General features: G+C 43.9%; 1 protein-coding gene across 1 annotated transcript in view; it reads left to right on the top strand.

The window, feature by feature from the left end:
• The window catches only part of LOC139276218 (cell adhesion molecule DSCAM), a 699,015-nt gene that overhangs the window by 321,286 nt on the left and 355,409 nt on the right, over window positions 1-22,320 (top strand). Inside the window, exons 3-4 of the mRNA XM_070893864.1 lie at window positions 13,567-13,713; window positions 17,147-17,425. Of these exons, the coding sequence (XP_070749965.1) occupies window positions 13,567-13,713; window positions 17,147-17,425 (426 nt within the window). The remainder of the gene's footprint in view (window positions 1-13,566; window positions 13,714-17,146; window positions 17,426-22,320) is intronic.

Genomic DNA, 22,320 nt, shown 5'->3' with positions numbered 1-22,320 from the left:
AGTTCCGAGCAATGTATCCAGACTTGCCACAATTATAACAGTACAGGTCTAGACAGCTTCTTACTAAATGGTTGTGTCCAAGTCAGTAATAGCAAACTTTCACCTGGTTATCATGCAGAACCCGAAAATACTGCACTCCTTCAGTGTCTCGAATTTCATACTGTAGGGTAATGACTTCACCCACTCTGGGAACTGTACCTTTACATAGCGGGTTCTATCGGCTACCCGCGTGCCACGATAGTATCTCCTCTTTATTACTGAGCAAAGTTTAATGTCTCACGACTCCAACTTTTTTAGCAGCACATCGTCCTCAACATAAACTGGCAGGTTTAAGAATGAAACCTCCACTTCTTCGGAATACAGCAAAGATACAACCAAGTACGTCTCACCAACCTTCAGGTTCAGTAAAAGTCTCTCCAGCTCCTTTTGGCCACTGACCGTCACTTCGAACCCAACATTCGGCTTTGGTCAGCAAGCAAAGCAACTTCCCTCACCGCAGTCCTCGTGTACTGCCTGTATGATATCCCAAGCTCAAATCTCCTTATCCAGGCAGTGAATCACCACCGTGTTTTCTTTTCCAAACCTCCAGGGGTCCCAGCCCAAATCTTTGGGCCTTTTATTCTCCCTTCTCAAGACATTATCTCCCCTGATTAAATTCACACTGGGAGCATTGTCCTCAGAGGGGCCCGGCACTCGAGGCCCCTCAGCAGCCATCTGACTGATGTTTATGGGCCAAAAAGGCCCTACAATGTGAAAAAAATCCAAAAATCCACCAACAACATTTTACAAACTCACTCCAACTCCTGCAGAAATCAGCAGCACCTGCTCACTCCTAGCCCCTCCCACCGGGAGAATATTACCCACTGAGCCACAGCTGACACTGTAGGTCATTAGCACATTGCCGTTTATGGGAGCTTGCTGTGCGTAAACTAGCTGCCACATTTCCTACATTACAACAATGACTACACTCCAAAAGTACCTCATAGGCTGCAAAGCACTTTGACACATCCTGAGGATGTGAAAGTTGCTGCAGAATTGCGAGTCTTTTCTTTCTTTCATGCCAATGCGAAGTGTGAGAGTCTGTAACTGCCGTGGAAAATACAAACACCTTAATAGTCATCGGCAGTTTACAAAAACCCCCAGTATGTGAAGGGTTAATGGTGTTCAGTGGAGGGGAAGGACACAATGCTTGTTGCAGGCAGCATTAAGGTATAGACATGGTCTACCAGCGCTGATAGACTGAACAATCTTCTCTTGAAAAATAAATAAAATATGTATTTTTTAAAATCCCAGGCTTCTATTATGGATGAATCATGTGTGGAATTTATCAAAAAATATTGGATTAATAATAACCTGATTTCTTTGCATTTAAGGATGACAGTCAGAAGGAATTAGATATTTCTGCAGTAAAATGAGTTTGATTAAATTAAATGTGCCTGGAGAAGAGAACGTTCCCTGGGATCAGCAGGGCATTCAGCGCATGTTGCTCCTGATGGCGGGAGCTCTCTGAATGCTTTGAAGTAACGCTGACTCGCTGTTTTGTCTTTGTTACTGATGACAGGCTGTCTGTATTAATAGAAAAAAACCTCTTCTTTCAGAAGGCGATGTTACAAATATACATATAGAAACTTTTACTTTACATCCTTATTTTGGGTTGGCTGTTTGTGGGTTAAAAAGTAGAATCATAGGATCATAGAATGGTTACAGCACAGAAGGAGGCCTTTTGGCCCATCAAGCGCATGCCGGCACTCTGCAAGAGCACTTCAGCTAGTCCCACTCCCCCGCACTTTCCCCGTAACCCTGCAATTTCTTTTCCTTCAGGTACTTATCCAACTCCTTTTGATTGACTCTGCCTCCACCATCATTTCAGGCAGTGCATTCCAGATCCTAACCACTCTTATGTCGCCTTTGGTTCTTTTGCCAATCACCTTAAATCTGTGTCCTGGTTCTCGATCCTACCGCCAATGGGAACAGTTTCTCTCTATCTACTCTGTCCAGACCCCTCATGATTTTGAACACCTCTATCAAATCTCCTCTCAACCTTCTATGCTCTAAGGAGAACAACCCCAGCTTCTCTAGTCTATTGATGACGCCCAGGACACCGTATGCTTTTTTAACCGCTTTCTCAACCTGCCCTACCACCTTCAAAGATAGCACATCTCTGGTTCTGTTCAATATCTGGTCCACACAGACACACACTTACATACTTACACACAAACATATACACACAGTTATATATTTACACACACTTACACACACACTTACACACATACACACCCACACACACACACTTGCACACACAAACACACTTACACACACACTTATACACACATGCTTACACACACACTTACACACACACACACACTTATATGCACCCATACACCTACACACACACACACTTACACACACACACACACTTATATGCACCCATACACCTACACACACACACACTTACACACACACACACACACACTTATATGCACCCATACACACACACACACTATTTAATTAGCTGTAATATGTTTTTTGATATCCAGAAGATGTGACTCGTCATCCTCAATGATCTGCTCCCACAGAAGCTGCTTGCTGAGCAGCATGGGCAGAGGCCCAGGGAGAGAGTTGGCCTGCCTGCTCATCTCAGTCATGAAATGGCCTTTAGCGTGAAGGAATCTACAGAGAAAAGCAAAAATCAATGAAAAATTTAGATTTTTTGTGAAGTTTGTGGTTCAGCCGAGGGATGCTGATACTAGACGGGCAATTTGAGGTCACGTACCGCATGGGTTAATGAGAAGCTGGTGCTAAACACACCAAACAGGGCTTGGGTTCAATCCCCGGTCTGTGCCAACTTGTATGGTGACATTAGGGTAGATACAAAGAGTATCAACGGCCAGGGTTAGGGAAGGGAAATAAATCAGCGATGGTTCCTAGTCTCGGTTGCTGTTTAGTAATCTCTGCCGTAAATGCACAGGTATGGAGCTTGAGTGCTAATAGGATTGGCCTGGGCTGTGTTGTGCTGTGCTGATCCCCAAAGACGTACCGCCGCCTCCTGGCACTCGTTCTGCATGCATCGACGTGAAAAAATCGCCTCTTTGCAAGGTATTGGAGCATACCCATGTAACCATATCCCAGAATGAGTCCAAAGGATGGGAGAATCCACAATTGAATAGTGAGAAATAACAGTCAGGAGGTCTGTGCATAGTTTATGTGTCAGATGTGGCTCAGTGAGTAGCATACTCGCCTCTGAGTCAGAAGGTTGTGGATTCAAGTCCCACTCCAGGTTGACACTCCAGCGCAGTGCTGAGGAAGTGCTGCACTGTCGGAGGTGTCGTCTTTCAGGTGAGATGTTATACCGAGGCCCTGTCTGCTCTCTCAGGTGGACCTAAAAGATCCCAAGGCACTATTTCGAAGAAGAGCAGGGAGATTATCCCTGGTGTCGTGGCCAATATTTATCCCTCAATCAACATAGCAAAAAAGCAGATTATCTGCTCAGTATCACATTGCTGTTTGCTCTAAGGATAAGGGGTAAGCCATTTAGGACCGAGATGAGGAGAAACCTCTTCACCCAGAGAGTGGTGAACCTGTGGAATTCTCTACCACAGAAAGTTGTTGAGGCCAATTCACTAAATATATTCAAAAATAAGTTAGATGTAGTCCTTACTACTAGGGGGATCAAGGGGTATGGCGAGAAAGCAGCAATGGGGTACTGAAGTTGCATGTTCAGCCATGAACTCATTGAATGGCAGTGCAGGCTCGAAGGGCCGAATGGCCTACTCCTGCACCTATTTTCTATGCATCCATGTATCTATGTGGGAGCTTGCTGTGAGCAAATTGGCTTCTGCGTTTCCCACATTACAACAGTGACTACAATCCAAAAAGTACTTCATTGGCTGTAAAGCACTTTGTCCGGTGGTTGTGAAAGGCACTATATAAATTCAAGTCTTTCTTTCGTTATCAGTAGCATGGAGCTATCCTCCTGCAATGACCCTCAAACTGTGAGCAGCAGCTCTCTGCAAGCCAATATATATTTGGGCACAAGGTTCGGAGCCAGCCAGATGGCCTACAATGGTCTTTTCTGGTTCTACACATTTATATCTGTGCTTTCCAATTTCAGCCTGAAGTGTATTATTTGAGTTTGAGCCAGCTAAAACTTTTACTGAGGGAAATAAAACATACCAACAGCTCCCTCTGTATACTCAGTGCGGAACATGCATTCCACTAGGTCTTTCCATCACTTAAACTGCTTTCTTTGAGCAAGCAAATCGCAAATAACGTTGACTGCTTCCATTAGTCTCTTCTTTGATTTCCAGCAGCCTTGGCTGCCGAGTGTGTCTTATATATAAAACATATGTGACATCTTCCGTGTCAGGTTGACTTGACCTTTCAGAGACTTAATCAGCCCGAGCCTTACGTGTATTCCATAGGATCATTGAGTCACGTAACACTTAATTGTTTCAACCTGCGCCGCAACTCAAAGGACCAAAGTCAAACCATGTCAAAGCTGGTCACCTCACTTTGTGTGAGACTGTGCGAAATGTAAATAAACTATTTCTAAGGGCTCAGGATTAATTTGCTAGCTGTTTCGGCCCTGGCTGGCTAACAGAAGCAGTTAGTAATGATAGAGGGGAAGAAAAATTGTATAGCGTGTCAGTTTGATTTTATTTATCGAATTTTCTGGATAACTCGTTAAATAACGCTATAGTGCAGGTTATCGGGATTCAGCTCCAGTGGGTCATTTTGCTGTCACGGTAAAACATGTCCTAAATAATAAAATCTTGCAGCACGGCATCTCCTCATGGCAAGCCTGTATTTCAGCAATATTTTCACCTGCTTCCACCGAGAGACATTTAATATAATGCCAATCGCATTTGTTTTACTTGTGTGCGAAAAGAACCCTTAAAACCAAGGATTCCATACAGCCCCCAGAAAGGTGTATTTATTTTTAAAGCGCTATTATTTCCCATTTTTTAGCTTCCTGTCCAATTTATGTATACCTGTATATATTTTTTTCAGCTGCTTGACCGACCACAGATTTATCGGAATGAATTTTGCAACTTGTCTGATTGAGGGGTTTGAACTTGTGACCGCTCACATTGCAAGTCCAGTACCATAACTTGTATTGGAGGCTGTTCAGAGAAGGTTCACGAGGTTGATTCTGGAGATGAGGGGGTTGATTTATGATTTAGGTTGGGCCTATACACATTGGAGTTCAGAAGAATGAGAGGTGATCTTATTGAAACTTATAAGATAATGAGGGGGCTAGATAAGATGGATGCAGAGAGGATATTTGCACTCAAACGGGAAATAAAACTAGGGGCATAGTCTCAGAATTAGGGGCTGCCCATTTAAAACTGAGGTGAGGAGAAATTTCTTCTCTCAGAGGGTTGTAAATCTGTGGCATTCTCAGCCCTAGAGAGTTGTGGAAGCTGGGTCGTTGAATATATTTAAGGTGGAGATAGATGGATTTTTGAGTGATAAGGGAGTAAAGGGTTATGGGGAGCGTGCAGGGAAGTGGAGCTGAGTCCATGATCAGATCAGCCATGATCTTATTGAATGGCGGAGCAGGCTCGAGGGGCCAAATAGCCTAATCCTGCTCTTATTTCTTATGTTCTTATAACTATGTCTAATTTATGTTAAAAGCAAAAAAAAAGCCCAAGAAGATGCTAGGAACACTCATCAGGTCAGCCCGCATCTGTGGACAGAAGAGACAGGTTGGCGATTCAGGTGTCCACCCACACGTTTGTTCCTTGTGAAGTGGCAGTATGTCAGATGATATTTGGTCATGGCCACCATCACAGTCAAATCCAACTCTGTTATCACCCAATAACCACACACACACACACACACACACATGAGCTTTTTAACGGGATTGCTAGATGGCAAACAACAGCACAAACCCTGGCCGCTGCTTAACGGAGGTTGCTAACTGAGGTCACCTATCACACACACCAACAATCAAATTTAAGATAGTAATGCAAAAGCAAAATACTACGAATGTTGGAATCTGAAATGTAAACAGAAAATGCTGGAAATACTCAGCGGGTCAGGCAGCATCTGTGGAGAAAGAGAAACAGAGTTAACGTTTCAGGTCGAGTTCACACAGCAAGCTCCCACAAATAGCAATGCGATTGTAATGTCTGTAGCTCCACACTGTGGACTCCTGTGGCACTGCAGCCAATGTTGTTGATAATAAAGGGACCAGGTCACTTGACTTCTGGAAGATTAAGGCTGTGTGTGCTGTGAGCTCCCTGAAACTATCACATTGGCGGTGAAGATGGGATTAAGCGGATAAAACAAAGCTGCAATTTTTGTTGGTGGAGGATTCAGCCAGCCGGCAGAGAGATTTTGAGAGATTCTCTGTTTTGATTAACAGCTACAAATCCAAGGTAAATTACAAGCAAACTTGTTTGAACTGCCAGAGTCCAGATGGCCGCACCTATGGGGGTAATAGGGCATTTGAGGGAATTTCAACGCGACTGTGAAAGTTTCAGAGCATATGTGGAGCAGCTAGAAATGTTTTTCACCACAAATAATATCATCGAAGTCCCTGATGATGAAAATCAGAATAGGTGGTGTTGGAATGTTAAAGGGCTGTTTTCTTAACTGAAGCAGGGCCCGAGGTATATGAAACCTTGAAAAATTTGCTTGTGCCTGACAAGCCAAAGGACACAATTCTTAAGCAGATTTAGAACAGCACTACAGCCCCTTGCCCTTGGAAATTGCTGAAAGTTACAAGACTGATTCCCGGGATGGCGGGACTGACATATCAAGAAAGACTGGATCAATTGGGCTTGTATTCACTGGAGTTCAGAAGAATGAGAGGGGATCTCATAGAAACGTTTAAAATTCTGAAGGGTTTAGACAGGTTAGATGCAGGAAGAATGTTCCCAATGTTGGGGAAGTCCAGAATGAGGGGTCACAGTCTAAGGATAAGGGGTAAGCCATTTAGGACCGAGATGAGGAGAAACTTCTTCACCCAGAGAGTGGTGAATCTGTGGAATTCTCTACCATAGGAAGTTGTTGAGGCCAATTCACTGAATATATTCAAAAAGGAGTTAGATGTAGTCCTAGTCTAGGGGGATCAAGGGGTATGGCGAGAAAACAGGAATGGGGTACTGAAGTTGCATGTTCAGCCATGAACTCATTGAATGGTGGTGCAGGCTCGAAGGGCCGAATGGTCTACTCCTGCATCTATGTTTTTATATTTCTATTTCGAAATACGAGATCAGTTAACCAAAGAAAGTATCAGTGAGTACATTGTAGCATTAAAAATCTATCTATTCACTGTAACTTCGGAAACTTTCAGGACCGAGCATTGCGTGACCGCTTTGTTTTTGAGATGAAAAATGATGCGATCAGAAGAAAGTTATTGACAACGCCTAACTTGACTTTTGATTTAGCTTGTCAGACAGCTATGTCAATGAACATGGCCAACCAATATTCCCGAGAATTTCATACTATTTTCAGTCATCAGACAACCGAGGTGAATTGCCTGCAGGTTAAAAGTAAAAGGCGATTGGGCCCCAAAGTCTCATAAACTGGCAATGGTAACAGAGAATTGAAGTCCTGCTATCGATGCCTGGGACAACACATTGCTCAAAGTTGTCCATATGTGAAGGCAGAGTGTTTTTTCTGCAGGAAAACTGGGCAGCTTGCGAAGGCATGCTGACTGAAGGGTAAACCGGCTTTCAAAGCTATGAGTAGAAATCCCCAGAGACTACATAGCATGGAAGAAAAACAAAAGATCGAGAAGATATTACAGTTACACATCATCAGGAGCACGAGGTTAACTAACAGCAATTCGAAAACTATCATAATCTACATAGATGTTGCAGGAATCAAGATACCAATGGAAATCGACACTGGTGCATCCGTGAGAGTAGTACTGGAGTCGCTACACTTCGACAAATTACGTGATTTCCCATTGAAGAAATCCAAGATAGAGCTGCGAGGCTACTTGGGAGAGAACATTTCTGTGGTAGGTCATATCACAGTACTGGTGAAATACAAGGATCAAGTTTAGAGCTTGCCTCCAATAGTAGTGGCAGGAGACAAGCCTGATTACTAGGAAGAAATTGGTTGGGATCATTGAAGCTGGATTGGAGTGAAATTTTTCGTGTTGAAACGAGATTTGCATCAAAGGATGATGTCATCAAGAATTATCCAGAGGTATTCTGTGAAACAGGCAGTCTGATCCAAGGCTTCAAAGCGAGTGCCAGGGTACAGAAGGACGCCAGACCAGTTTACTGCAAGCCACGTTCCGTACCATAGGCACTCAAGGAGAAAGTTGAGCAAGAACTCAAAAGAGTAGAAACTGAGAACATTATTTGTAAGATAGATCGATGTAATTGGGCTGCACCCATTGTTGTTGTACCTAAGTCCGATGGTAAGGTAAGATTGTGTGGTGATTATAAAGTAACTGTAAACCAGGTTCTAGAGAGTAATGTCCCCAATACATTGCCAAATATAGAAGATTTGTTCACAACACATACAGGTGGTCAGATCTTCTCAAAGTTGGATCCTACGAATGCCTACTTACAGCTTGAACTAGATGAGGAGTCCAAGTCATGTTTGACTATAAATACTCATCTAGGCCTATATCAATTTAATAGGCTACCGTGGAGTGTCTTCCATCCCTGCCATATTCCAAGGGGTAATAACCCAGATTTTGCAAGGTATTAAAGGGGTAGTATGTTATTTAGATGACATACTAATTTCAGCACCAAATAGGCAAATTCATAATAACATATTGAATGAAGTGCTTAAACGACTAGAGAAGCACAGAGTACAAGTGTCTGCTCGCAAGTGTGAGTTATTTCAAAACCCTGTGGAGTACTTAAGGAACAGAGTAGACAAAGAAAGCTTATATCCAACCAAGGGAAAGTTGCATGCAATCAGAAATGCACCCACTTCCAAGAATGTCATTGAACTTCGATCATTTTTGGGTCTTTTGAACTATTATTGGAAGTTCTTATCAGATTTGGCTACAGTGTTACATCCACTGAATGAACTATTGAAAAAATGGTCCATTGGAAGTGGTCAGAAGAATGTGATACAGCATTCAAGGAGTGTAAAAGCAAATTGGTAGAGAGCACCATGTTAGTTCACTATGACGAATCTAAGGAGATCAAGCTAGCATATGATGCCTCTCTGTATGGAGTTGGGGCCATGATCTCTCATGTATCACGTAGTGGGGAGGAGAGACCAATGCTTTTGCTTCACGCACGCTCAGTGCCAGTGAGCATAATTATGCGCAAATCGAAAGGGAAGCTTTGGCATTAATTTTTGGAGTCAAGAAGTTCCACAAATACTTGTATGGTCGTAAGTTTACCATCGTTGTTGACCATAAGCCCCTGACAGCAATCCTCCATCCAAAGTCCCCAGTTCCAACATTAGCTGCGGCCCAAATGGGCTTTGATTTTGTCAGCATATACATATGATATTGAATACAGATGATCAGCTGATCACAGTAATGCTGATGTTATGTCTAGATTGCCTTCCCCATCACAAGTTACACCCAATGGGGAAGAAGTGTTCTATTTTTCATACATTGATGAACTGCCAGTCACAGCTGAAGAGATTGGTAGAGCAACCAAACGTGACCCAGTTATGTCAAAGGTGTATGATTATATTGCAAATGCATGGCCAAACCAGGTAATAGACAAAGATATTCATCCATTCTTCATTCGTAAGAATGAATTATCAGTCGATAAAGATTGTATCATGTGTGGTATAAGAGTGGTTATACCAAATAAATTCAGGTCCAAATTATTAGGAGACCTCCATGACCAGCACCTGGGAATGTGCTTGACCAAGAGTTTTGCACACAGTTACTTATGGTGACCATGTCTTGATAAAGATATAGAGTACATCGTTAGTCAGTGTACGACAGTGTACGGTAAGCAAGCAACCACCACCAGTACCATTACAGCCATGGAAATGGCCTCCCAGGGTGTGGCAAAGGCTACATATCGATTTTGCTTAGCTAGAAGGACAACAATTGTTCATTGTGATTGATAGCCATTTGAAGTGGGTCGAGGTGTTTCCAATGTGGAAAATAACAACAAGTAAAACATTAGATATTTTACGAAGATTATTTTCTTTTTTTGGCCTCCCAGAAGAAATTGTTTCTGATAATGGACCACAATTTTGTTCAGAAGAATTTGCACAGTTCACGAGCAAAAATAGTGTGAAACATACCAAGGTTCCACCGTACCACCCTGCTTCGAATGGTGCAGCAGATGCACTGTACAAATTGTAAAACATGCCCTCATCAAACAGATGTTGGATCCAAATCCAAAGAAACGATAGTTGTCATTGGACCACAAATTGACTAATTTCCTAATTACATATCATAATACTCCCCACACAACTACTGGTAGAACACCAGCAGAGTTATTTCTCAAACGACAACCACAAACTAGATTCTCGTTGTTAAAACCAAACTTGGCTCAGTCCGTAGAAGAGACACAATTAAGACAGAAAGAGAATCATGATAGAAGTAGAGTAAAAGAGAGAAGTGTGAAATTAAATCAGAAGGTGAAAGTGAAGAAGCATCACCGTAAATGGGTAAAGTGGTTACTAGGAAGAGTGGTGAAGATATGTGGTCCTCGCACACATTTGGTCAAGATGTTTGATCATGGACAGGTTAAGTTTGTTCACATTGACCATATTTTACCTACAGACTTGGAAGTAGTTGAAGGTGGGTATGATTCAATTATTTCTGACTCATCAGATAGTTTTGATACACCAGTAGCAAATCCTAAATCCAATGTACTGTAAACAAATCCAAGAGAATGTCAGAATTTAAGTCTGAGTCCAAGTCAGGCAGACAAACAGTCTGAAGTTAGAGAGAGTTCAAATGGAAATCAAGGGGATCCCTTGAAGGAAAACATTCCTCAGGATCAGCCTTGAATGAGTTTAAATTCAACACCATGTTTGGAAGGTTCTGTTCGAGAGCGAAGGTATCCTCTTTGAAACAGAAGACAAGTAGTTAAGCTTGCTTTGTAAATATGGCAAAATGTGTCCATATCCTTTGTTATGTATGAACATGCAAGTTATGTATGATTGTTTGTTATAATTACTTCTTCAGTAAGGAGGGAGCAGTGTAATGTCTGTAGCTCCACACTGTGGACTCCTGTGACACTGCAGCCAGTGTTGTTTATAATAACGGGACCAGGTCACCTGACTGGTGACTTCTGGAAGATTCTACCATCTTAAGGCTGTGTGTGCTGCGAGCTTCCTGAAAATATCGCAGTGATAATGACCAGATAATCTGTTTTTTTGTTATGTTGATTGAGGGATAAATATTGGCCAGTACACCAGGGATAACCCCCCTGCTCTTCTTCCAAATAATGCCACAGGATCTTTTACATCCACCTGAGAGGGCAGGTAGGGCCTTGGTTTAACCTCTCATCCGAAAGATGGAGTGTCAGCCCTGATTTTTCTGCTCAAGTCTCTGGAGTGGGAATTGTAAAGATATTAATAATTAAGGACATCAACACGTGTAGGATGACGAGTGGCCAAAAAACTGATCAGTTTAGCTGTGATGGAAATGACCGAATCAAAGGAGGCAATTGCTGAATATCAAGAAACTTTCAAGTAGGCTCCTGGTTAGCCTGGGTTCTAGATTTACCACTGAAGTTTTAAAGGAGCTGCAGTCAAAATTCAAGCGAAATAAATTTCTACGTGGTGCTGGTGTTGACAAACTGTCTGCAGCTAATGTGCATTGCATGGTACCTCAGTTAAAACCCCTCTTGAAAACTATAATTAATATCGTAACAGATGAGAAAATACAATGGGTGAAATTTGTGTTGTGTCTTTTTAGTGAGTATTGTTGCATGTTTCTACAGTTGTTGATCAGCCAGCATCTTATTGAATGGTGTTGCAGGCTCGAAGGGCCGAATGGCCTACTCCTGCACCTATTTTCTATGTTTCTGACGCAGAGGCGAGAGTGCTACTCATTGAGTCACGGCTGTGATAGTGCAAGCACTTGCCATGTTAACTGTTAATTAGTTCTTCACTATTTTATTCATGCATGTGACTTGTGGGAATCGGGGAGAGGGCTCTTTTCTTGCTTCACACTTACCCTTTCACTATCGGAGGTTGTAACGAAGTGTGAGGTTCCTGTAGAATGCACTGTTAAACGTTACCATCTATATTTCAACAATATTGCATGACATTGTGAGTTGGGACTGGTGGGGTCAAGTGTTGCAGGAGTTGTTTGCAATAAGCCCTGTTATTTTTGAGGTATCCGTATCAATGATGAGTTGCTTGTATTTTGGGTTGAATATGGTTCCCCTTTTCCCTCTCCCCTCATTTGAAGTTGAATGCAATGTCAGTGTTTGTTTCGGTTTCCAAAGCAGGCAGATTATTTTCTCTCTTAATTCATCACAGTCATTGTATCAATACAGAATTGTGCAAATGTTGGAATTATATAAACTGATAGCACATATGGAGTCATTTGACCCATGTTATCTGAGCTGGCCCGTTGTTGGAGCAATCCAAACCGACTCCCACTATCTCCTTCTCTCCCCATAGCCAACTATCTTCCTCGCTTTCAAATGCTGCTCTATTTTTTCATTTTATAGGTACAATGGTCTTTGCCTGAACTACTTGTTGTACGAGGTATGGTAGCATAGTGGTTCTGTTACTGGGTTAGTAATCCAGAGGTAATGATCTGGAGACGTGAGTTCAAATCCCACCACAGTAGATGAGCAATTTAAATTCAAATGATTAAATAAATCTGAAATAAAAAGCTAGTATCAGTAATGGTGGCCATGAAACTACTAGATTGTCATAAAAACCCATCTGGTTCACAAATGCCCTTTAGGGATTAAAATCTGCTGTCCTTCCTGGTTTGGCCTGTATGTGACTCCAGACCCACAGTAATGTGGTTAACTGCCCTCTGAAATGGCCTAGCAAGCCACTCACCACCACCTTCTCAAGGGTAAGTGGAGGCAGGCAATAAATGCTGGCCTTGCCCACATCCAGTGAGTGAATTTAAAAAAGGTCAGAAGGTTGTAGGTTCAAGTCCCACTCTAGAGATGCTGTTGCAACTCTCTGTGTCATTTCTTCTCACGGTCTTAGTTAGTGATCTCTCACCACTGACTCCTCAACTAGGAGCAATAGTCTTCCCTTATTCAGCCGAGCCAAACCCGGGACAGAAGCCCGAGTCCCAAAATCTCCCCGATAATATTAAGTGAGCTATCTGTGACCTATGATCCCATCATGTGAGACTCTGCTCAAGGATTGCAGCCTCACTGAATTTAGTCTAGTTGATAAAAAGAGCCCATCGGAGTAAGTTTTAATAATTCGATAAAAGCCATAATCCAACAAATTTAAACAAAAGAAAAATTGGTTTGCACAAGCAAAAGCCCAACAAAGCCTGGCTGAGATGACTTATCGAATAAAAATGACCCAATTGTCATGCAATAACATTTTGCTTTTAAATCAACTCAGTATTTTGTTGAGCTTTCCTTTTCAGGCACTCCAACGTAAGAATTGTTGTTTCCTAACGAGCTTGACAGGAAATGAATTAATCGGGTCTCAAACCATTCTGTTTTTCAGGATCTAGATTCCACATCACGCCTACCGGAGCCTTGTATATATTAGACGTACAGAACGAGGACGGCTTGTACAATTACCGCTGTATCACACGGCACAGATACACCGGAGAAACACGACAGAGCAACAGCGCCAGGCTCTTTGTGTCAGGTACGCCCCCCCCTCGAGCACCCGCCCCCCGCCATCTAATCCGAATGTCTTCCTTCTGTGGTATGTGATTGTACGATCTAGCAAAGACAAACAATAAAATGCTGAAAGTGCACCGGAGAAAGTGCGCAAATGGATTTACAAGGATGGTACCAGAACTAAGAGATTATTGGGCTAGAAATTTGTTTGGGGGGTTCCTAAGGCACCAATGTCGGGCGGTTGCTAAACTTAGCGCCGGGAAATCTTTTGTGACGGTAACAGCAAACTTCAGTTTCAGTGCCCTGAGAATGGAGCGGAGCGCGAAGGAAAGCGTTCCACACTTCTCTTAGGACGCTAGGCCGGGTGCGCAACTGAATATCGCGTACTAAAGAGTCGGCTTCGTAGCGCCCTAGAGAGGCCTCCCTGCAAATAAAAAAAATCAGTAAAAAAGCACAAAGAACATTCTCTATCCATTACTACCCAAAATAACATTAAATCGCAACAAAAAATATTACTCACACTTACCTCATTCCTTCCCTTAGCGCCCCGGGACAGCTCTGCATGGCAGCTTTCCCTGGCGGGGTCACTAGGGGGCACTACGGGTACAGTGCAAACCAAATTTTGCTTCCGTGTTGATACCGGGGGCGTTGCAAACCGGCGCGACGTTCCCGGGTGATGATCCTCAGCGCCGCTGGTACCGGCACACTGAATTTACCGAGCGGCGCTAATGCCGACACTCGCAGCTGCAAACCCTTTAGCAACCCTATAGCGTCCCTCGAGAGGGGGCGCTATCCAACCGAATTTCTCCCCCTATAACTATCAGGAAGGACTGCACAGGTTGGGGCTCTTTTCCCTAGAAAAGAGAAGACTGAGGGGTGACCTGATACAGGTCTTTCAAGTCATGAGGGGGTTCGCCAGGTTAGACATAACAAAGGTGTTTCCAGTTGTGGGGGAGTCCAAATCAAGGGGCCATGAATGTAAGATCGTCACTAATAAATCCTTTAAAGAATTCAGGAGAGAGTAGTAAGAATGTGTAACTCATTGCCACATGGAGTGGTTGAGACAATTAGCACAGAGGCATTTAAGGGGGAAGGTAGATAAGTACATGAGGAAGAAAGGGATGGAAGGATATGGTGACAGGGTGAGATGAAATAAGGTGGGAGGAGGTTCGTGTGGGGCATAAACCTCTAGACATCGACCTGTTGGGCCACCTGGCCTGTTACTGTGCTGTAAAATTCAATGTAATACACAGACGGTCAGTCACATATAGCCCTCCACCAAGACTGATGGGTCTGATGAAGTGTCACATCCAAAACATTAACCTGCCTTTTCTCCCTACAGACGCTGACTGACCTGCATTTTTTTTTCAGGTCATGAGGGCGCAGAAGAGACTTACCAGAATGGTACCAGGGATGAGGGATTTCAGTTACATCGAGAAACGCTGGGATTGTTCCAAGAGCAGAGAAGGTTAAGGGGCAGTTTAAGAGAGGTGTTCAAAATTATGAGGGGTTTTCATAGACGAGATGGGGAGATACTGTTTCCACTGGCAGGGGGTGGGGCGGGGGGGAGGGGTGTGAAAACAGAGGACCCAGATTTAAGATAATTAGCAAGAGAACCAAAAGGGAGATGAAGAGAATTTTTCTTTATGCAGCAAGTTGTTATGATCTGGAATGCACGGCCTGAAAGCGTGGTGGAGGCAGATTGAATCGTAATTTTCAAAAAGGAATTGGATAGATACGTGAAAAGGAAAAGTGTGCAGGGCTATTAGGTAAGAGCAGGGGGAGTGGGATTAATTGGATAGCTCTTTCAAAGAGTCGGCACAAGTACGATGGGCCGAATGGTGGCCTCCTGTGCTGTATGATTCGATGATTTTGTTTGAGCTACAACATTTGCAGTTGTTTTCTTTTTAGAAATATGTGCACTAGCCTGAATCAGTTAGAATCATAGAATGGTTACAACACTACCATTCGGCCCATCGAACCCCATGCTGGCTCTCTGCAAAAGCATTTCAGCTAGTCTCACTTCCCCGTCCTTTCCCCGTAGCCCCGCAATCTTTTTCTTTCAGGTATTCCCTTTTGAAAGCTACGATTGAGTTTGCCTCTACCAACCTTTCGGGCAGTTCATTCCAGATCCTAACCACTCGCTTCGTAAAAAAAGTTTTTCCTCATGTCGCCTCTGGTTCTTCTGCCAATCACCTTAAATCTGTCTGCTCTGGTTCTCAGCCCTTCCACCTATGGGAACAGTTTCTCTCCATCTACTCTGTCCAGACCCCTCATGATTTTGAACACCTCTATCAAATCTCCTCTCAACCTTCTCTGCTCTAAGGAGAACAACCCCAGCTTCTCCAGTCTACCCACGTAACTGAAGTCCCTCATCCCTGGAATCATTCTCGTAATTTGTTTCTGCACCCTCTCTAAAGCCTTCACATCCTTCCTAAAGTGCGGTGCCCAGAATTGGATGCAATACTCCAGTTGTGGACGAACCAGTTGGTCACCCCTTTGGCTCTGAGTCAAGAGGTTTGTGAGAGGGAGGGGGGAAGCCACACTCGAGGACGGCACAAAGCTGACAATGATCCCATTATTTAATGGTTGACCTGTGCATTCAAATTCCTTCATAAAGATCCGTGTCTGGGGCTTTAAATCATAGAATATTCCCCATAATCTAGGCTGACACTACCCTGCGACAATGAGGGAATGCTGAATTGTTGGGAACACTATCCTTCTGATGAGATGTTAAACCAAAGTGCTGGAAGGCCTCAGCATCATGGGTCTGCTCCAACCCAGCAGAAGCCAGCACCTGCGGGAGAGGAAGGGAGAGATAAAGTGGCACTGCAACGGGACAGCAGGTTCAGGCAGACTGTCACCGGGCTGCTCATCGTGAAGGCCGTCCCAGCAGACACCGGGAGCTTGGTTATTTACAGCAGCAATTCTCTCACTTTATCTAGTTTTGAGTGGAAAATTGAAGGAATTCAGAATTCTGCTCTTCCAGTACCCTTTGTGTGAAACTGCTTCTTGATTTCACTCCGAAATGCGAAGTTCTCCTGTGCTGGGAAAATCTAGAACAAGGGGACCCAAACTTAAAATTAAAACTCAGCCATTTACATGGGATTATATAGGATTACAGAGGATATACAGCACAGACAGGCCATTCTTTACCCAGAGAGTAGTGTGAATGTGGAACTCGCCACCATAGGGAGTGGTTGAAGTAAATAGTATTGATGCATTTAAGGGGAGGCTAGATAAGCATATGAGGGAGAAGGGAATAGAGGGTTATGCTGATAGATTTAGATGAGGAAAGACGGGAGGAGGCTCAAGTGGAGCATAAAGGCCGGCATGGACTGGTTGGGCCGAATGACCTGTTTCTGCACTGTACATCCTATGTAATGATTTTAGCTGCTGATATTCAACCACGAGCCATGATATAATTTTGTAAAACTGGACTGCGACTTTCTCTACAGATCCTGCTAACTCGGCTCCGAGCGTTCTGGACGGGTTTAGCCACCGGGCAGTCTTGGCGGATCGACCGGTCGAATTGCCTTGCAAAGCCTCCGGGCAACCTGCGCCAAAATATCGCTGGGTGAAGGACAATGCCCCCCTGCAACGGGACAGCAGGTTCAGGCAGACTGTCACCGGACTGCTCATCGTGAAGGCCGTCCCAGCAGACACCGGGAGCTACATCTGCGAGGTGTGGAACAGCTTTGGGAGTGCAGAGGTTGTCGGGCGTCTGAATGTAAAACGTAAGTAACCAACCCACCCCCTTTCAGGTACTGACTGCCGTCACTTTAAGAGATGCTTACCGACCCAAGAGAACACTATCGCGCTGCTCTTAGGCTAGTAATTCTTGCCATTTGTGACATAACCAGTCCACACAATCACAGTGTCTGTCAGCATCTCAGTGAGCTTCATTGTACATATGCCACGAATCCTACAGCGCAGAAGGAGGTCATTCAGCCCATCGTGCCTGTGCCGGCTCTTTGAAAGAGCTATCCCATTATTCCTGCCTCCCCCAGCTCTTGCCCCACGTAGCGCTTCAAATTTCCCCTTTTCAAGTATTTATCCAACTCCCTTTTGAAGATGACGATTAGATCTGCTCCCACCAACCTTTCAGGCAGCGCATTCCAGATCACAACAACACGCTGCTTAAAAAAAAAAATTCTCCTCATTTCCACCCTGGATTTTTTTGCCTATCAATGAATGAATTTGCATCTGGTTTAGTAACACTCCTTCCCTCTCGCATGATAGTGCAGTATGTATTATGGAATGGCGTGTGTTGACAAACTGAAACATTACAAATGGACAAAACAAGTAACCAAGATTACCAAGGAATGTTTCCACTGACGCCATCAAGTTCTTCAGAAGGAAATGATTTTAGAAACATAGAAACATAGAAAAATAGGTGCAGGAGCAGGCCATTCAGCCCTTCTAGCCTGCACCGCCATTCAATGAGTTCATGGCTGAACATGAAACTTCAGTACCCCCTTCCTGCTTTCTCGCCATAACCCTTGATCCCCCGAGTAGTAAGGACTTCATCTAACTCCCTTTTGAATATATTTAGTGAATTGGCCTCAACTACTTTCTGTGGTAGAGAATTCCACAGGTTCACCACTCTCTGGGTGAAGAAGTTTCTCCTCATCTCGGTCCTAAATGGCTTACCCCTTATCCTCAGACTGTGACCCCTGGTTCTGGACTTCCCCTACATTGAGAACATTCTTCCTGCATCTAACCTGTCTAAACCCGTCAGAATTTTAAACGTTTCCATGAGGTCCCCTCTCATTCTTCTGAACTCCAGTGAATACAAGCCCAGTTGATCCAGTCTTTCTTGATAGGTCAGTCCCGCCATCCCGGGAATCAGTCTGGTGAATCTTCGCTGCACTCCCTCAATAGCAAGAATGTCCTTCCTCAAGTTAGGAGACCAAAACTGTACACAATATTCCAGGTGTGGCCTCACCAAGGCCCTGTACAACTGTAGCAACACCTCCCTGCCCCTGTATTCAAATCCCCTCGCTATGAAGGCCAACATGCCATTTGCTTTCTTAACCGCCTGCTATACCTGCATGCTAACCTTCAATGACTGATGTACCATGACACCCAGGTCTCGTTGCACCTTCCCTTTTCCTAATCTGTCACCATTCAGATAATAGTCTGTCTCTCTGTTTTTACCACCAAAGTGGATAACCTCACATTTATCCACATTATACTTCATCTGCCCACTCACCTAACCTATCCAAGTCACTCTGCAGCCTAATAGCATCCTCCTCGCAGCGCACACTGCCACCCAACTTAGTGTCATTCGCAAATTTCGAGATACTGCATTTAATCCCCTCGTCTAAATCATTAATGTACAATGTAAACAGCTGGGGCCCCAGCACAGAACCTTGCGGCACCCCTGCCATTCTGAAAAGTACCCGTTTACTCCTACTCTTTGCTTCCTGTCTGACAACCAGTTCTCAATCCACGTCAGCACACTACCCCCAATCCCATGTGCTTTAACTTTGCACATTAATCTCTTGTGTGGGACCTTGTCGAAAGCCTTCTGAAAGTCCAAATATACCACATCAACTGGTTCTCCTTTGTCCACTTTACTGGAAACATCCTCAAAGAATTCCAGAAGATTTGTCAAGCATGATTTCCCTTTCACAAATCCATGCTGACTTGGACCTATCATGTCACCATTTTCCAGATGCACTGCTATGACATCCTTAATAATTGATTCCATCATTTTACCCACTACGATGTCAGGCTGACCGGTCTATAATTCCCTGTTTTCTCTCTCCCTCCTTTTTTAAAAAGTGGGTTACATTGGCTACCCTCCACTCCATAGGAACTGATCCAGAGTCAATGGAATGTTGGAAAATGACTGTCAATGCATCCGCTATTTCCAAGGCCACCTCCTTAAGTACTCTGGGATGCAGTCCATCAGGCCCTGGGGATTTATCGGCCTTCAATCCCATCAATTTCCCCAACACAATTTCCCGACTAATAAAGATTTCCCTCAGTTCCCCCTCCTTACTAGACCCTCTGACCCCTTTTATATCCGGAAGGTTGTTTGTATCCTCCTTAGTGAATACCGAACCAAAGTACTTGTTCAATTGGTCTGCCATTTCTTTGTTCCCCGTTATGACTTCCCCTGATTCTGACTGCAGGGGACCTACGTTTGTCTTTACTAACCTTTTTCTCTTTACATACCTATAGAAACTTTTGCAATCTGCCTTAATGTTCCCTGCAAGCTTCTCCTCGTACTCCATTTCCCCTGCCCTAATCAAAACCTTTGTCTTCCTCTGCTGAGTTCTAAATTTCTCCCAGTCCCCAGGTTCGCTGCTATTTCTGGCCAATTTGTATGCCACTTCCTTGGCTTTAATACTATCCCTGATTTCCCTAGATAGCCACGGTTGAGCCACCTTCCCTTTTTTATTTTTATGCCAGACAGGAATGTACAATTGTTGTAATTCATCCATGCGGTCTCTAAATGTCTGCCATTGCCCATCCACAGTCAACCCCCTAAGTATCATTCGCCAATCTATCCTAGCCAATTCACGCCTCATACCTTCAAAGTTACCCTTCTTTAAGTTCTGGACCATGGTCTCTGAATTTACTGTTTCATTCTCCACCCTAATGCAGAATTCCACCATATTATGGTCACTCTTCCCCAAGGGGCCTCGCACAATGAGATTGCTAATTAATCCTCTCTCATTACACAACACCCAGTCTAAGATGGCCTCCCCCCTAGTTGGTTCCTCAACATATTGGTCTAGAAAACCATCCTTTATGCACTCCAGGAAATCCTCCTTCACCGTATTGCTTCCAGTTTGGCTAGCCCAATCTATGTGCATATTAAAGTCACCCATTATAACTGCTACACTGGTCCTATACCGTTGTTTCAAAAGCACCGGAGTGATATTTCTTAAACAACAACAACTTGAATTTATATGGCGCCTTTAACACAGTAAAATGTCTCAATGTGCTTCACTGGAGCATTATCAAACCAATTTGACACCGAACCACATAAGGGGATATTTGGAGAGGTTGGTCAAAGAGGTAGGTTTTAAGGAACGTCTTATAGGAGGAGGGAGAGGTAAAGAGGCGAAGAGGTTTAGGGAGGGAATTCCAGAGCTTAGGGCCTAGGCAGCTGAAGGCACGGCCTCCAATGGTGGAGCAATTAAAACTGGGGTACACGCAAGAGGCCAGAATTGGAGGAGCGCAGAGATCTTTTTTTTAAATTCAATCCTGGGATGTGGGTGTTGCTGGCAAGGCCAGCATTTATTGCCCGTCCCTCATTGCCTTTCACAAGGTGGTGGTGAGCCGCCGCCTTGAACCACTCCAGCCCTCGTGGTGAAGGTCCTTCCAAATTTATAGGGCTGGAGGAGGTTACCAAGACTGGGCGTGGCGAGGCCATGGAGGGATTTGAAAACGATGTTGAGAATCTTAAATTCGAGATGTTGCTGGGCTAGGAACCAATTTTTGTCAGTAAGGACAAGGGCGATGATTTGTGCATGAACAGTTTTTCAAAAACATATATTTCAAAACTCCATGCTGTTGGGTGTGAATGAAACCAGCACATTACCCGTTATGTGGGAGAAAGGGAGGGCCTGTCGATTTTGAGCTCCACTTTTCCCCTCTCATTGGCAAAGCCATCTACAATATAAAGTGGTCTGTTTAATTAGCAGGAGATCGCAAACCCTGATAACGACTGATCTGCTTTAGACAATGGCCAAATACGACTAATAAGAACATAAGAAATAGGAGCAGGAGTAGGCCATACGGCCCCTCGAGCCTGCTCCCCCATTCAATACGATCATGGCTGATGCGATCATGGACTCAGGTCCACCTCCCGGCCTGCTCCCCATAACCCCTTATTCCCTTATCGTTTAAAAAACTGTCTATTTCTGTCTTAAATTTATTCAATGTCCCAGTGTTAAATCCAAGGAAGAGGCATATAAACTGGCCAGAAAAAGCTGCAAATCTGAGGACTGGGAGAAGTTTAGAATTCAGCAAAGGGTTTAATTAGGAGGGGGAAAATACAATATGAGAGTAAGCTTGCAGGGAACATAATAACTGACTGCAATAGATAGGTGAAGAGAAAAAGATTAGTGAAGACTAATGTAGCTCCCTTGCAGTCAGAATCAGGTGAATTTATAATGGGGAACAAAGAAATGGCAGACCAATTGAACAAATACTTTGGTTCTGTCTTCACTAAGGAAGACACAAATAACCTTCCGGAAATACAAGGGCACCGAGGGTCGAGCGAGAAGGAGGAACTGAAGGAAATCCTTATTAGTCAGGAAATTGTGTTCAGGAAATTGATGGGATTGAAGGCCGATAAATCCCCAGGGCCTGCTAGTCTGCATCCCAGAGTACTTAAGGAAGTGGCCATAGAAATATTGGATGCATTGGTGGTCATTTTCCAACATTCTATAGACGCTGGATCAGTTCCTATGGATTGGAGGGTGGCTAATGTAAAAGCACTTTTTAAAAAAGGAGGGAGAGAGAAAAAAGGGAATTATAGATTGGTTAGCCTGACATCGGTAGTGGGGAAAATGATGGAATCAGTTATTAAAGATGCAATAGCAGCGCATTTGGAAAGCAGTGACAGGATCAGTCAAGTCAACATGGATTTATGAAAGGGAAATCATGC

This window comes from Pristiophorus japonicus, chromosome 11 (genome assembly GCF_044704955.1).
Source record: "Pristiophorus japonicus isolate sPriJap1 chromosome 11, sPriJap1.hap1, whole genome shotgun sequence".
NCBI lineage: Eukaryota > Metazoa > Chordata > Chondrichthyes > Pristiophoridae > Pristiophorus > Pristiophorus japonicus.
The sequence above is the reverse complement of the archived record's forward strand: the minus strand, read 5'-3'. Positions and strand labels throughout refer to the sequence as shown.